A 14,981-nucleotide genomic window follows, 5' to 3' on the forward strand; every position below is an offset into this window, starting at 1 on the left:
TGTCAATTTAGGGTTAGTGCTAAAGCTGTAACAGGGTGACTGGGATTGGAGATGTCTGCGGGCCCATGAGAAGGTTACATAGATACGCAGGAACAAAATTATAATGGGAACAGAGGCCAAATGGATTGAACTGGTGCTTGTGAACAATGAAAAGACGAGAGGACCCCAACAATACATATCCAGAGTGTCACAGTGCTTGGAAAAACAAGTCAGTGCCCATTTAAAGGAGCCTTTTTGTTAGCTCTCTATAGCCTCATAAATTGTCCATGCATAAACCATGCATGTCAGATTTAGCATTGCAGGTCTGGGACCAAGTCAAAGCTGTACTTAAAATGTATTGCATGCCATGTTAGGTTTCAGTGTCTTGCAGGAAGAAACCAAAGAAGAGGGCTGGGCTTGTATGTGCAATGTCATGAACATTGAATGTCTAAGGGGATGGTGTCACAATGGAAGGCAGCCAATGATATTGTGGGCATTAGATTTCCTTGTACAGGACCGACCAATTTCTATTTTGGGTAATGACTTGTAAGGTAACATGAGGCAATCGTGGGAGTGTGTTAAGTGTTCTGGAAATGTATATATGCTGTATCTGTTCTGTGGTTCAGAGAGAGACTCAGGTTAGTTCACTCTCTAAGGAGTTGTCAAGCCTCTCTCCCAAAATAAACTTGGTTTAATGACAACGTGCATTCATTTCTTGAGATGGGGCTATTTTAGAGTACAGAGATCCGAGGTCAGCCCTGATATCTGGTGAATGGCTGACGTGATCCCCAGGCCTCCAAGAAGGTGGGAGTTTCCTTTCCAGACATATTGGCTGTGGCACTTTTCTAGGGTGACCAGTTATTTTGCACATTAAGAGGACCGGTTTTCAGGTGCCATATTGGTTAAAGGCCTGTCTGCTTTATAAGGCGGTGCCGGAGCCCAGCTGTGCAGGACACTTGAGAGAAGCACCACTTCTCTCAAGGGGATGTCTAGACTATGTGAGTGTACTTTGGTGGGAAACCAAGTGAGGTTTTGATAGGGTTTTGTATTGTATCTTTTTGGGAAATGATAATTGGTGATGCGCATGTATGGAGTCAGACAGGGTGGTTGGGTTGGATGAGTGTTTGGTGGGAGTGAATGACTTGCTATATGTGGTGAGTTTTTTTCAATTCTTTCAATTTTGTACTTTGTTTATTATTTTCTTTTCTTGGTTAGTCAAAAGTAGTGATGGGAATATTTCTGTAGTCAGAAAAAGACAATGATGTAGTCGAGAGCACTGTAAATGAGATGAAGAGATCTATTATTTTATTTTCTTGGTTAATCTGAAGTAGTGATGGGAATCATTCTGTAGTCAGAAAAAGACAGCGCTGTAGTCGAAAGCACTGTAAAATAGATGAAGAGATAAAGAGGGTTTTTGGCCATGTTGGTATAATAACATGCTGTCTTTTGTGTATGAGTGTCTTGGAAAGGAATAGGGGAAACAGAGTTAGTGAGACAATTGTGGTGTGACTAAGAAGTTAATGAATGATTGGGAGAAACATTTTAAGAAATAGTGAGGAAAGAATTGGCTTTGTTTAGAGTTTTGTGCTGCAGGTTCAGCTGTTCAGTTTTGGTAGAAATAGATTGTTGTATCTGGATTAATTTAAGTTTGGAGACTCTGCTCGATTATTTATGTCAGGTGCTTCCAGGGCACAACATAATTCTAAAGTACCACAGGGAATGGGTACGAGCAACTAAGGGGATGATGTTTAAATCATGGCCAGAGGAAGGGACAATTGATAAAGGGATGTTAGAAAATATGCATACCTTTTTAGTTATGCAGTGTGAGGATTCTAAATTATAAAAGCGATGTCATATTTTAGAGTTATGGAACATATATGATGAGAAAAAGGGGACCCACAGGGCGATGGAAAGGAGATCAATTATGATAGGCGCAGAGGTTTCTTCTGCAGCAATACTGCATGGGTGCCGCCGAAGGAGACTCCAATCCAGAGTATGAGTTCCTAGCAACTACTTCAGTGGCTGTGGTAGACGAAGGCAAGAGCCAATGTCTTCAGTGAGGGGCTATGGAATTATTGAGAATGGGGGGGCAGAGAAGAAATGACGCCTTTATGTAGCAGAGAGGTTACAACTAGAAGAAAAGGAGAGGGCTATGCCCCAAAAGGGGAGGCTTCTGAATAAAGCTGATTGGAGAGAATGTCAAGGGGATATGCCACTGACCAAAAGGTTAGTCGAAAGACTAAGGGCCTCATTACACGGTAGGCGGTAGGGCATTACCGGAATCGGTAAGGGCAACGGTGTCGGTAATCCCCTACCGCCCTACTATGAGGTCCCTCAGCGGGTCCTGTCCTTAACGTGTGGTCAGACTACACGTTAAGGATGGGACCCGCTGAGGGACTTCAGAGCAAATAACGGTACCGCTAATAGCGGTACCATTATTAGCTCTTTCCCCATTCCCATTGAGCCCTATGGGGGCTCGAATGGGAATGGGGAATGGCAATTGGCATGGGGACTTACCCGGTCCTCAAAGGTCTGAATGACACGGTAAATCCCCATACCGCCTACCCGGACCCAGAAGGCGGTAGGGGGTAGCCATGGTGCTAATTGCACCATGGTTACCTCCTACCGTGTAATGAGGCCCTAAGAGTGTTAGATGAGCAAAGGTCAATGTTCTGAACAGGTAGGACCAATGAAAGAGGGCAAGAAGGGCCATCAACAACCAGAATTGAAGGTAGGTTGAGAAGAGAACTTGAAAACCAGAGGCAAAGAGATTGGGACGAAACAGAGCCACGAAGTGAGGAGGAGGCACTGGGACTTGTGAGGAGTCAGACATGTGAGACGGACACTTACATATCCGTATGTCACAAGTCGCCATTTTGATAAATAATAAGGGGTGAGACAAACACTGATCTTTCTCTAGCCTAACAAAGTTTCCCTACCTAACAAACGTAGTCTAAAGGAAATTGACCTAATGTCCAAAAATATCTGCCCCTCACACTAATACACACAAAAAACCACAAAATAACATTTAAGTTCAAACACAAAAATTATTACGAAGAATCCTTGTGACCAGGGTTGGATCCCCTTCCCCTGGAATAATTCAGGATGTTTCCAAATAAAGTTCAGTTTCATAAAAGTTCTTTTCATAAGCCAAGTTTCACTCCAGGTACAAATACAAGTGCTTTTCATTCAATATATTCTTCACTTGGCAAAGCGACTGCATCAGTTCAAAGGGTTTTCCACACTTGCAAACCATGGTTAATGTTTCCACAATCTACTGCTTAGTAAATCAAAATGACTTTCTCTTCACTCCTCCATTCAAAAGTCTAGGCAACTGTTCTCTGAAGATCAAACAATATTTCTTAGAAACAGCCTCTTAGTCAGGATGGTTATATAACAGTTCATCAAACATAGGAATGGAATTGCCACTTCTTTTCTGTCACAACCCTACACCACATTCATTAGACTTCAAGTTATCTTCTTCCTGGTCCACTCACCTGCCAGGACTAACCACTAATTGTCCCTTTCCTGGATTACTCTCCTTCCAGGAAAAAACAAACTCCTACTTTTACAACTTGTATTCTGTGGTAAGGCTTGTTAACACAATTGACATACAATTCCTTTCTCCAACATGCTGAACAAAAGGACAACAGTTCTCACATTGATCTGTTTGCCATATGCAATGCAGGCTACACTTCTCTCTCCATTATTCATTATTAAAAGGAGGGCTTTTCTTTTGCTGTATCTGACTTTATTTTTACACAACCTCTGGGCTGTTGGGAATGTGGTTTAATATCTTGATATGGGATTATAGAATGTAACTTGCCTTGATGGCACCATCAGCTTTATTTGGCTTTGGCAATGTATGTTACAATGTAATAATATTGACTCCCTGTCTATCATACACCATTTCCATATTTACAAAGATAGTTCTTATACTTGGTAACTTGGGAGAGTTCGGCAGGGAAGGCCTTACTGTGACAACTTGCCATTAAATAGTCAGGCACCATGGGACCCCATACTCATAATAGGAGGAATACTGTGTCTCTCCTGATGGAGTCACCACATTTCCTTGATAGCCTTTTCCTCCCACATGATACTCCCCTCCTAGCAACACCCCCAGAGTTAGGATCAGGTAGCGGCTTCCTTTCCCTGGCCACATGGGAGAAGACTATCTGGGATTCTGTGATGACTCTGTAGAATTCATCACAGACTACAACAGCAAGGCAGGGAAGAAGGAAATAAACAGGAAGGATAGGTTGGATTGGTGAAATGGAGGTAGATACAAGTACTTTTACGACTTGATAAATCGTCCATCAAGGATGTTCAGGTAGACCTTGATGAAAATAGTGCTTTGGATAGTGCTAGGATTTGAACAAGAAGAGAGAGAGAGGGATACAGCAATAGAGGAGGAAGATGAGGAGTGGGCAGATGTGACTGGAGAGGGAGCTCAGGGCGCAGCAGCCCCGACATTCCCCTCAGCAGCGATCACAGAATCTACACCATGGGGCCTTAGGACATGCTGTGGTTGCTGCATGGTCGTTACAAGTCAAAACAGAAGACTGGAAAAAATAAGAGCAACTCATTTTCAGAAAGAACAAGGAATAGCTTATTATGTTCCGTGGTCGCACATGGACTTTAATGAATGCACTGCCCCAGCTCATTGCAGGAGCAGGGAAGTTGATTTATGCTTTGGAAAAACATACTGTTGGGTTCATGTTAGCTATTGGGGACTTGAATCGTTTATTTTCAGCTTTAATTGGGGAGCAATCAGAAGACCTGTGGAGGAAAGCAGGCTACCCCAAAGTTAGATTAGAATCAAATGAATATGATGAATCACCTTTTAATAATTGTATGGCAGATGTGTGGAAGGCACTACAGTGAATGTACCCGGATAAGCCACATATTAATTTAATTTAAGCTATAACCATGAAATTGGAAGATAATCCTACTATACATATTAAGATAATTCAGGAAATGTGGAGAGCAGAAGCATGGGATAAGAGCAGAGCATTTTGTTTTTATCATATGTTGAAAGGGGGTTTCCTGAGGTCCAGCATGATTTGAACAAAGTTGTAGGGATAGAGGCCAAGAGATGGCCAGAGATGCAGGTGCAAATTATTCATTTTTGTAAAAAAAAAGATTGGAAAGAGAAAAAGAGAATGCTGAATAGGCACAAAAAGCAGAGGCTAAGCTTGTCCAGAAGAGATTAGCTCAAATGAATCCATAAGAAGTGGTGATTACCGGCTGCGCAGAGGGGCAGAAGCGATGATCGCAACAACTGGGCCAGCTTGAATCAGGCTGGATAGATGGTTATGCTCCTGATTTAAGGCAGATGGGAGGATTCAAGAGGGGAAGAGGAGCATTGCTGAGAGGAGGTGGTGCATTTGGCGATTTTAGTTTGGATGAGGCCTCAGTTGATTAGGCCGATAGGAGGTCAGTATGGAGGATTGTATGGAGTGCTATGTTGGTCTTGTGGGAAAACAGGACATGATATGATTTGATAGGTTATTCATAACACGCGTAATACCCAGTGGTTTCTAAGTGCGGACCCAGGGATCAAACCTGTGTTGCCCCATGTCGTCTTGCTTCCAAAGCGAGCACGTTGCCCCTGAACTACCATCCCAAGGATATTCTCTCATGTGTCAAGAGATTTTTCGAATATAACTGCACATTTTTTTGACCCATGTGTTAATCCAGCGGGCTTTGTTGGTAGGTTTCCATGCAGTCCTTCGCAACCGATGCAATCCCCAACCCTGTCATATGGACCAGGATCTCTGCAACCACAAAAGGTTTGGGTTGGTGAGAACCCAGTTCCTGAAGTTACACATAACTATATACCTCAGTCGTTCATGCCAGCACATGCATCGGTCCAGACATGGGAAAGAATCATTCACCTCAAGGAACAATGGGGCATTAATCTGGAGCAAGTGCATTTGGGGGAAATCCTTTCCCACTCCCGGGTGTCAACGTGTATCCAGATGAGGAAAGCCCACAGAAATCTCTAGCATGTCCAGTCCTCTCTGTTAGTGCTGAACCCAGATAGGTGTAACAATAGGAAATCAAACCTTTTCATCTATGATAGACACAGGGGCTACACAATCTTGTATCAAGCAAGGTGAGTTTGAACTCTTGTGAGAATCTGATCACGATTTGACATCCAGCATAAACCCAATTTGTGAATGCCAAGAGGATGGTTTTACCACTAAAGCCAGCATGAAGAGCCTACATCAAGAAATCAGGAAGATCAAGAAAGATTCCCGAGATCATTCCCTACAAGGGCCTACCTCCACATGCCCTATTCCTGCACTCTATCAACTCAGCAACATTTTTGTTTTATAGTCTATAACGCATTCATGGTGAAAACATAGTTCTTTGGAGCCCCAGAATAGAGGATATGCTCCTCACTTGTTACTTTTGTTTGGATGGGTGGACATAGTCGAATAGTACACTAAGTAGTTTCTTTCTGGTAGGTCTGCATACCACACATTCCATCTACAGGGCTAGCTTTCTCGGAGATGTGAATAGGCTCAGTTGAAATACTGTTTCTAAACTGGTAGGGTCTTTATCAATAGATACAAACTCTCCCGTCTGTTTATGTTAAAATATCATGGCTATTGTGGTGTGGCACCCTCATGGGAATATAATGTAATTCCATTATTCAGGCAAACATGTCAAATATGGTTACGACACCATCAAAAAACCTATTTCCCGAAAAAGGCCACTTTTCTTTTGTTTGTTTGTTTGTTTTATTACTTGTATTGCGCACCAGACCCAAGGGTAACCGGCGCATTGTATATGACAACTTACAGCTTAGTTATAGAAACACAAGGGCAAATATGGAGGCAAAAGATATACACAAAATATACACACAAGGCAAAAATAATGGTACAAATATTTACAGTCCTGCTCCGACAGGCGGTAAATGCTGAGAGGTAGGTGTGTGCAAAAGTACAAACAGTGGAGGGACATGCGGAATAGGTCCAGGAAGTTAGTAGTCTGTTATTTGTCTGCGTCTTTGATCCACCTTGTGAGGTTATGTTGGAAAGTGGGGTATGGTTGATCTGTCCGCAAGGTGGATGGTAGGGAGTTCCACAGTTGAGCTGCTTTGATCTGGAAGCTGCAGCCACCAACTCTGGACAGTTTAAATATAGGTGTTGAAATGTTGTTGGAGTTAGCGGATCTGGTGAGTCTTGTTGGATTTATTCTCGTGAATCTCGTAGAAAGGTAACGTGGTGCAGAATTGTTTAGACATTTGTAAACAAGTGAAGCTACTTTTAGCTGGATTTTCTCATGAGTTGAAAGCCAGTTATTGGCTCTTCTAAATTCAGTGATGTGGGCTCTCCTGAGAATATCTAATGCTGCTCTAAGCGCGTTGTTCTGCAAGATTTGAATTCTTTTGATAACTTCCTTATTGGCCCCAATGCAGAGTGAGTTGCAATAGTCCAACTTCGATAAAATGAGAGCTCTATCAAGTGTGATGCAGCTATTGTTGGATAGGAAGGGTTTGCCTGCTCTTATCAATTTACAGGTGTAGGCGGTGGCGGAAGCCATCGCGTTGACCTGCTTGTTGAAAGAGAGGGTAGAGTCCAAGTAGAAACCCGGAGTTTTTACCGTGTGAGCGGTTGTGATTTGATTGTTATCAATGTTAAAAGATGAATAGTTAGGGCCCAGTTTTTTTAGGGTGGAGGGTGTGCCAAGGATAATAATTTCAGTTTTGTCGTCATTCAGGCATAGTCCGTGTGTGGCCATCCATGCCTGGATGATGAGATACACCCTGTTCACCAAGGCCAAATCCTTGTCGTAATCACCAGTAAGTGGTAGGAGAATCTGAGTTTCATCTGCATAATTAGTGTAGGTGATACCAAGAAGGTCCAGATCATCGAAAAGGGTCTTCGTGAAGATGTTGTAGAGTGTAGGAGAAACGCAAGATCCCTGGGGCACGCTGCATGTGATGGGGGTGGAGTCTGCTGTCTCTGTGGTGGAGAAAACTCTCATGGTCCTATTATTGAGGAAAGATTGGATCCATGCTGTGGCTTCTTCAGAGAAGTGCGCAGCCATGTCCAGATGCCTACAAAGGACCTTGTGGTCAACAAGGTCGAATGTAGCTGATAGGTCCAGAAGGAGGAGTAAGGCTGGTTTTCCTTGATCCCTCAGCTCGTCGATTTACGCCTTTAGGTCTAAGAGGGCTGTTTCGGTCCCGTGCTGAGGATGGAAGCCAGACTGCCGTACTCCTAGCAGGTGGTTGGTTCCTAGGTGTTTCTGTATTTGTGAATACGCCACTTTATCTATGATTTTTAGGAGGAATGGCACGTGGCTGTGGATGTCTTTCCTTTGACATCCACAGAGCACATAGGTCCCACAATTCATTCTCCAAATCACGAACTGTAGACACTGAATTATTGAATTTGACAAACTCTGGAAGGTTTATTGTCCTGTTAGGTTGTAAGTGGGAAAGGCTAGGATAGCCTTGAATACTGCTATAGGTTTGCTCAAATTCAAAAGCTGACATGATTTCATGGGTGGAGAACCATGATACATTTGAACTCCCATTATGAATCCCAATCCTTTCATGTTGACACTGGTTGTGATCACTATCGTGAATGAGGAGACCAAGCCTGCCTGAATGAAAGAACATTGAACTAAGTATCGAGGAGCTTATTGCGAAACATAAAAACGAAATCTGGTGATTGTATGGTAAGCCACCTCCAAATTTACCAGTGCCATTTAATCTTTGAGGCAGGAGAATAACTCCACTTAATGGTGAAGCTTCATCTGAAAAAGGCGACTCCTGATGGACAGATCAGTTCCATTCAGATCCAAATTGTGCTCACTTGAAAGATTATTCTGAAAATCTCTCCCAGATACTTGAAAAAGAGAACAGGAACACTGTTTGGGCATCCGTTTTCTTTTCCTCGTCCCTTAAAGGGCATGCACAAGTAGACAAATAAGTATCAAAAATGAAACAGGGATTGTTTAGTTTTCAAAAATGTTAACTGCACAACCAACTCACATGTTATTAAGGGTATACACATTGAAAGTGAAGTTAATTGCTAAATACGGGGGTCTCTATCTGAGGATTTGCAGAGGCTTCAAAACTAGTATTTGTAGAAACTGTTTTTTTAGAAATATGCTAGGGCTACCAGTCCCAAATTATGCACTGCATCATGAACTTGGACTGGGATTTGTGGAAGACGAATTGGCTCTTGAACCAGTGTTACAGTACCTATCAAAAATAGGAATACTGAATTAAAGAATACACTTTGACCGCTTGTACTAAATCAACCCAAAGAATACAGTGTATATTCCAGTATGAAAATACTTCTAAATAATCTTAATTAATATTTTATGCTCCTTTTGAGCAACCCAACCAAGCACAAAATGATTGTGAAACATCTTAATAATATAAACCTTTGCTTTATACAAAAACAAGGGGACAGAATAGATGTGTAGGATAAAGGGTGAGTGCAGTGCCTAAACAAAATCAACCGAATTGCCCAGAAATATCACATAACTTATGATAAAAAAAATAGTTAAAGTCACACATGTTATATTGTAATGTAAAATGGGCAGGAGTTTGGTGCAATGTTCATGCTGGCACCAATAATGACAACTATGATGAATAATAGGGCTTGGCCAACTATTACCTGGATGAAGGAGGTGCAACATTGTATAGAACAAGTTAGTGAATCCGTCTACTTTACCAAATCAATTTCTCTAGCAGGAATATAACGAATTGTTCAACACTTCTATCAGAAATTATGCTACTATGTGCTTTTTTTTGTGGGACAAGAATAATCATGAGTGGTGTTTAAACAATCACTCTTGCGAGACTTAACTGCCTTGAGGGTAGTATCAGCTAATTGGTCTAATGATCGATCAATGGGTGAAAAAGGAAAACTAGAGGATATAAGCCTTATATAAGCAGCTGGAACAGTGAACTAGGGAGAGATCTGTCAGATGTGGATTGAGAACATAGCTGGTCCAGAAGGACCTCTTCTATTTGGAGCTTTAGGAAGTTAATTACAATATTATGCTAAGGTGGTATCACACTCCATGTGGAATTGAGAAGGATGATGCCCCAGATGTCAGCAGATTGTTTAGGTCTGTATAAAGAGATAGTATAATGGACCCAGATCAATTATAGTGTTCCTAAAATCAGATAACACTGGGAGGTGGCTTTAGAGACTATGGATAGCATCTTAAGAAAAACAAGCTCCCAGAGACCTCAGGTGGTTATATTAAAGTACCTTGTTTGGGGAATCTTACAGATGAAATCCTATAACAACAAGGTCATTTAGTTGTTGCTACTTTTAAGAAAGCTAACAATAGTAGCATTTTGGAGGAACAAGACGTGTAAATGGCCTAGGGTCAGGGGGATGCTATACCTCCTCCAGGATCGTTGGGGGGAGGTTTACAATCTGTGACTCCTTTGAACTTGCAGAAGAAGAAGAATCGGGAACTGACATGCCATTAAATACAGAAAAGGACCTATTTCAGGGTGGACAAACTATTGAACACCCAAGCCTGCTATTCTTGTGTTCTGAAGTAGGCTTGACTTGTAACAGCCAGAGATGGACTGGGTGCCAAAAGAGGCCTTGGAAGAATGTTCATGGTGGCCCCATATTACACATTTCAACGAGTACAGCCCTTTTCCTAGGGGAACATTTGGAAATACCACACAAAAGAGGCCCAGGGTGCATAGGCCTACTGGGGAACCTCCAGAGTTACTTATAGGCAAGTCCACCCCTGGTAACAGCATTGCATTACTTGAAGAAAGACCTACATTTGAGGATGCAGGGAGGAAAGGCGGAGTGAAAGATGGGTTTGAAATTTTGCAGAGCTGTAGATGGCGAAGAAATGGTTGGTTGTAAAGATGTTAAGTGATTCTTTTAGATGAATGTGTTTTTCCATGCAGCAAAGCCACTCTGTTACAAAAAGGAACAATACGTAAAAATATTTAACTCACTTCTACCACTCACCACCTATAGAAACACCAACAACACTGCATGAAATCCAACTCACTGCAGCCCAAACCACAGTGACACAACATGATATCCCAATTACCTTAGCTCCATGACCCCCCCCCCCCCCCCACCAAAACCTTGAGAACACAGAACAGTATCAGATGTGGCCTTGCCTCCTACCCATTCCAGCATTATAGAAAGTCTAGCAATTCTGCAATTTCTGGAATTAATGGATGTGATGTTATCTTTTTCCCCATCTCTCTCCAACTGTCCTAGTTTTATGCTTACATCCACTGCAGATTCAAAGCTGATGTCAGCTGAATATTACATTACTGACAGTGTCAATATTTAAAAAATTGAGCTTCAATGAAAATCAATCCTTGAAAATGTCACAATTTCCTAAAGTTCTTGCAAAACAAAATACAACAATTGTGAGCATGAGTAAAGGGGAGCCATGAGACACGTCGGCCTGCTCCAAACCCTTACAAATTAGAATGAAGGTTCTGTATTTGAGAAAGAAAAAGCCAACAATGAATAATCTTTTATTCTTTGTTACATACAGCAACAGACATCAGTACTGGGTTTGCTTTCCAACTCTGATGTTCATCCAGATCCATCTGCGCACTTACCCCACATGCATGAACATATAGGTGAGGAATCGCCATGCTCGCGCCCGGTGCCCTGGGTGATAGACAAGGGGACTTGTCATGTACTCTGGGTGGTACGTCTGCAGGACCCATTTGTTCATCTTGGCTCCATAGCACAGAAATACAATGATCTGCAGAACGAAAAAGTGTGTAGGTCAGAAGGAAGATCATAAAGATAATGAACTGCAATGTAAAACAGTACACAAGGAGGGTCCAAAACCAGAACAATAAACACACTTCTGTCCCTCGAGGATACAGGGGGAATCTTTGGAGTGAAGAGGATAGAAGAAGAACAATTCCTCTAGGGAAATGAGAGAGCTTTCAATGTGAGAGGCTGTGGAAGAGTGGAACTTCTGGAGAGGAAAGGATGAAGGATTGAGAGCTCCGAAGGTGGCAGAAGTACATAAGGTTCAAAGCAAACCCTGGTGGGGACTAGAGGGAATAGAAACCGTGTATTGACACATATCAACTCTACTATTCCAGTAAGAAGGGTCCTGTGATATCCTGCCAATAGTCATCCAAACTGCAGCCATCCTGTAACGGACCTAGGTTTAATGTACGTCATGGTCTAGTATACCAGGTTTTCCCCATGCTCACACATTGTGTTCATGTCATGGTATCTCACCCCAGGCTTTCAGTCGTAGGCTGCGCTGGGGCCTGCAGTAGAAAGAAAGATCTGCTCACAGATCTTGTTGGAAGCTGGAAGAGTTTATTATTCTTGGTGTGGTTATGCATTTTGGAGATAGGATATAAACCCATTCCCAGTGGGAGAATGAGTCTCCCTGTCATTTCTCTTTTTTGTTGTATCCCGCCGGAATCACAGAACAGGGGCCGTCATCCAGACTAACAAATGCCTTGACAGTAGATCTTCTCTTTAGGGAACCCTTTTGCCACCTCCTACCTTATATGGTCGAAATGACTGCATAGCCCTGAGGAAATATATTAATGTTTCAATGATGGAGAGGGAGCTTTAGGGACTGTACAGTGCTGTATTTCACAATCGTGGTGAGGGACATGCCTACTCCTATCAGTACTTTATTGTTAACAAGTATTTCAAACCTAGACAGCAACCATGAAATATTTCACAGCCACAATGTGGAACATCCAGGATGTATTATCAGGGTATACACCCTACCAGGATAGCCCATTTACCAAATAGCTATGGCAATACCACTAACTCAAATGGTAAGAAGTTACTAAACCTGTGACGGAGTGTAGGCCAACACATCTTGAATGGGAGGACTAAAAGTGATACCCTAGGACAATTTGCTTTCAATTCAACTGGGGGCAACAACACAATCAATTATGCTATTACTGACTAATCCCACTCTGAAATCAATGCCTTGATTGCCAATAAACATTCACCACTCTCAGATCATTGGGAACTGATTTTGTTTAGATAAAAAAACCATGCGCAATGAGAATGCTGCCTCCAAAGAAAATGTACAACCTCCCTCCTCATTTTGATGGAAGAAGAGCGTAAAGACTGATTCATCTCTCCTCTCCATTCCAACATCAATAAAACCAGTGCCCACACAAATGAAGCTGTCAGAGATGTAAATAAAATACTCATCACCTTAAAAAACATATGAAACACAATGACCAAATGGATACATGGTTTGGAAAGGACTGTAAAAACCTAAACAAAAGCTTAGCAACTGGTCTAATCAAAAACACAAGGCCCCAGGGACCCTGAGCTTCACTCAAAATATGTTTGCACACACAGGGAATATACATCTACAATAAGGGACAAACACATTGAATATATGACTATGAAACTGGCTCAGTTAGCGGGTGCAATTCTCAGCCTTTCCTACTGGAAACTCTGGGGAATGCGGAAAACAAATATGAGACATGATATATGTTGTTGCTGTTGTTAATGTTTATTTCAAAATACCAATCCATAAAACTATCACGTGCAGTAAAACACCACAACATACACATGAATTTTAACCCTAAGTATTGTGATAGAAAATATCATAAACAGCGCATAATTAGCTCAATTAAAACCATATTGAAAAAATAAAATAGCACCATATTCAAAATAAAATAAAAAGGCTAGAATACACAGAGAGGGGGTCATTACAACCCTAGCAGTAGCCGTGCAAGTAAAAACGGCAGGCTGCTGCCGGAGTTGTGCATTTTTTCCGGTGTCTGGCTTTTGGGAATTACCGGGGCATTACAGCCCCAGCGGTCCCTGAAGCCAGGCGCCGGAAAAAGTAACTCCCGGTTCCCATTGAGTCCCAAAGGACTCAATGGGAATGGGGAAGACGGATGCACCTGCATCTGTCAAAGTCTGCGGGCGGGTGCCATTCCGCCCATCAGGACAGACCTGGTGGGCGGGACGGCACCCAGAACTCTGAGTGTGCCGGTCTGGTAACAATGGTGCCGGTAGCTTACTGGCACCGTTGTTACCGGACCGGCATACTCATAACGAGGCCCATAGACCTATTGCAAAGCCGCCATCATCACATCAAAACCTTAATAAAGAAATGCTGAACAGCTACATCATAAACATCATATAAATAATGACCATTTACTTATTCCAGAAACTTCCGTCTTCTATTCCATACCCTGGTAAGAAAAGTTGATACATCAAGACCCTAAGATCGTCCCATGTTGACTTACAAACATCAAAAACCTCAATCATAGCTGAGATATTGTGTGAATTGGTAAATGGGATCAACCATCTACGTTATAAGTGAAATGAAAGACCAGCAAAACCACACAGCCAAACCTGTAACAATGAAGAGGGAGCTCTTGATTCTATTAAAGACAAGAAGGCGTGCATTAAGCTTCATCTTCTTTTATTTTCTCTCTCCAGCAGTTTCAACAAATAATAACTTTTTTTTTCTAGAAAACATCAAGTCCCATCATTCCTGTAGTCCTTTAGTCTCTGGCCACGTGACCTAGTCCTCCCTGTTCCTCTGTCCTACCTCTTCGAACTGCATTCTTTCCCAACTGCGTAACCAACTGGTCAACTTGTTTTGAACTTCCTGCTTTATGCTGGATCGGACTCTCACATTTGAACTTGCGGGCTCACTCCGGACAACATGTTCTCTTTAAGGCTTTCAGCTGTTCTTTTGCTCATCTCCTATTTACAAAAGACAAATTGTATATGTTAGGGCGGGGAATATACACCCTATTCTGGAAGGAATAATCATGGTAATTATAAGCAGTGCATCGCTTCATTTACTTTATTCTTGCATCATCTTTGTGTATTTGGGCCGGGAATTTAATGCTCGCCTCCTTGTCTTTAATAAAATCAAGAGCTCCCTGCGCTATTAGCAGGGGGAATCTTCATTCTATGTCAAGACGGAGGCGAGCATTAAGCTTGTTCAAAGCTTCTTACCACTATTTCCGCTATCGTGTTGATTGATCTAAAATA

The 14,981-nt window shown here is 42.2% G+C and overlaps 1 protein-coding gene across 6 annotated transcripts in view; it reads right to left on the minus strand.

Moving 5' to 3' along the window:
- Positions 1 to 14,981, minus strand: part of RHBDL1 (rhomboid like 1) — a 1,038,041-nt gene that overhangs the window by 191,015 nt on the left and 832,045 nt on the right. For all 6 annotated transcript variants that reach the window (XM_069646126.1, XM_069646124.1, XM_069646123.1 and 3 more), the window contains one exon: positions 11,576 to 11,724. In XM_069646126.1, coding sequence (XP_069502227.1) covers positions 11,576 to 11,724 — 149 coding nt within the window. The remainder of the gene's footprint in view (positions 1 to 11,575; positions 11,725 to 14,981) is intronic.

The sequence above is a fragment of the Ambystoma mexicanum genome, chromosome 2p (assembly GCF_040938575.1).
Source record: "Ambystoma mexicanum isolate Mex_15411 chromosome 2p, UKY_AmexF1_1, whole genome shotgun sequence".
Classification (NCBI taxonomy): domain Eukaryota; kingdom Metazoa; phylum Chordata; class Amphibia; order Caudata; family Ambystomatidae; genus Ambystoma; species Ambystoma mexicanum.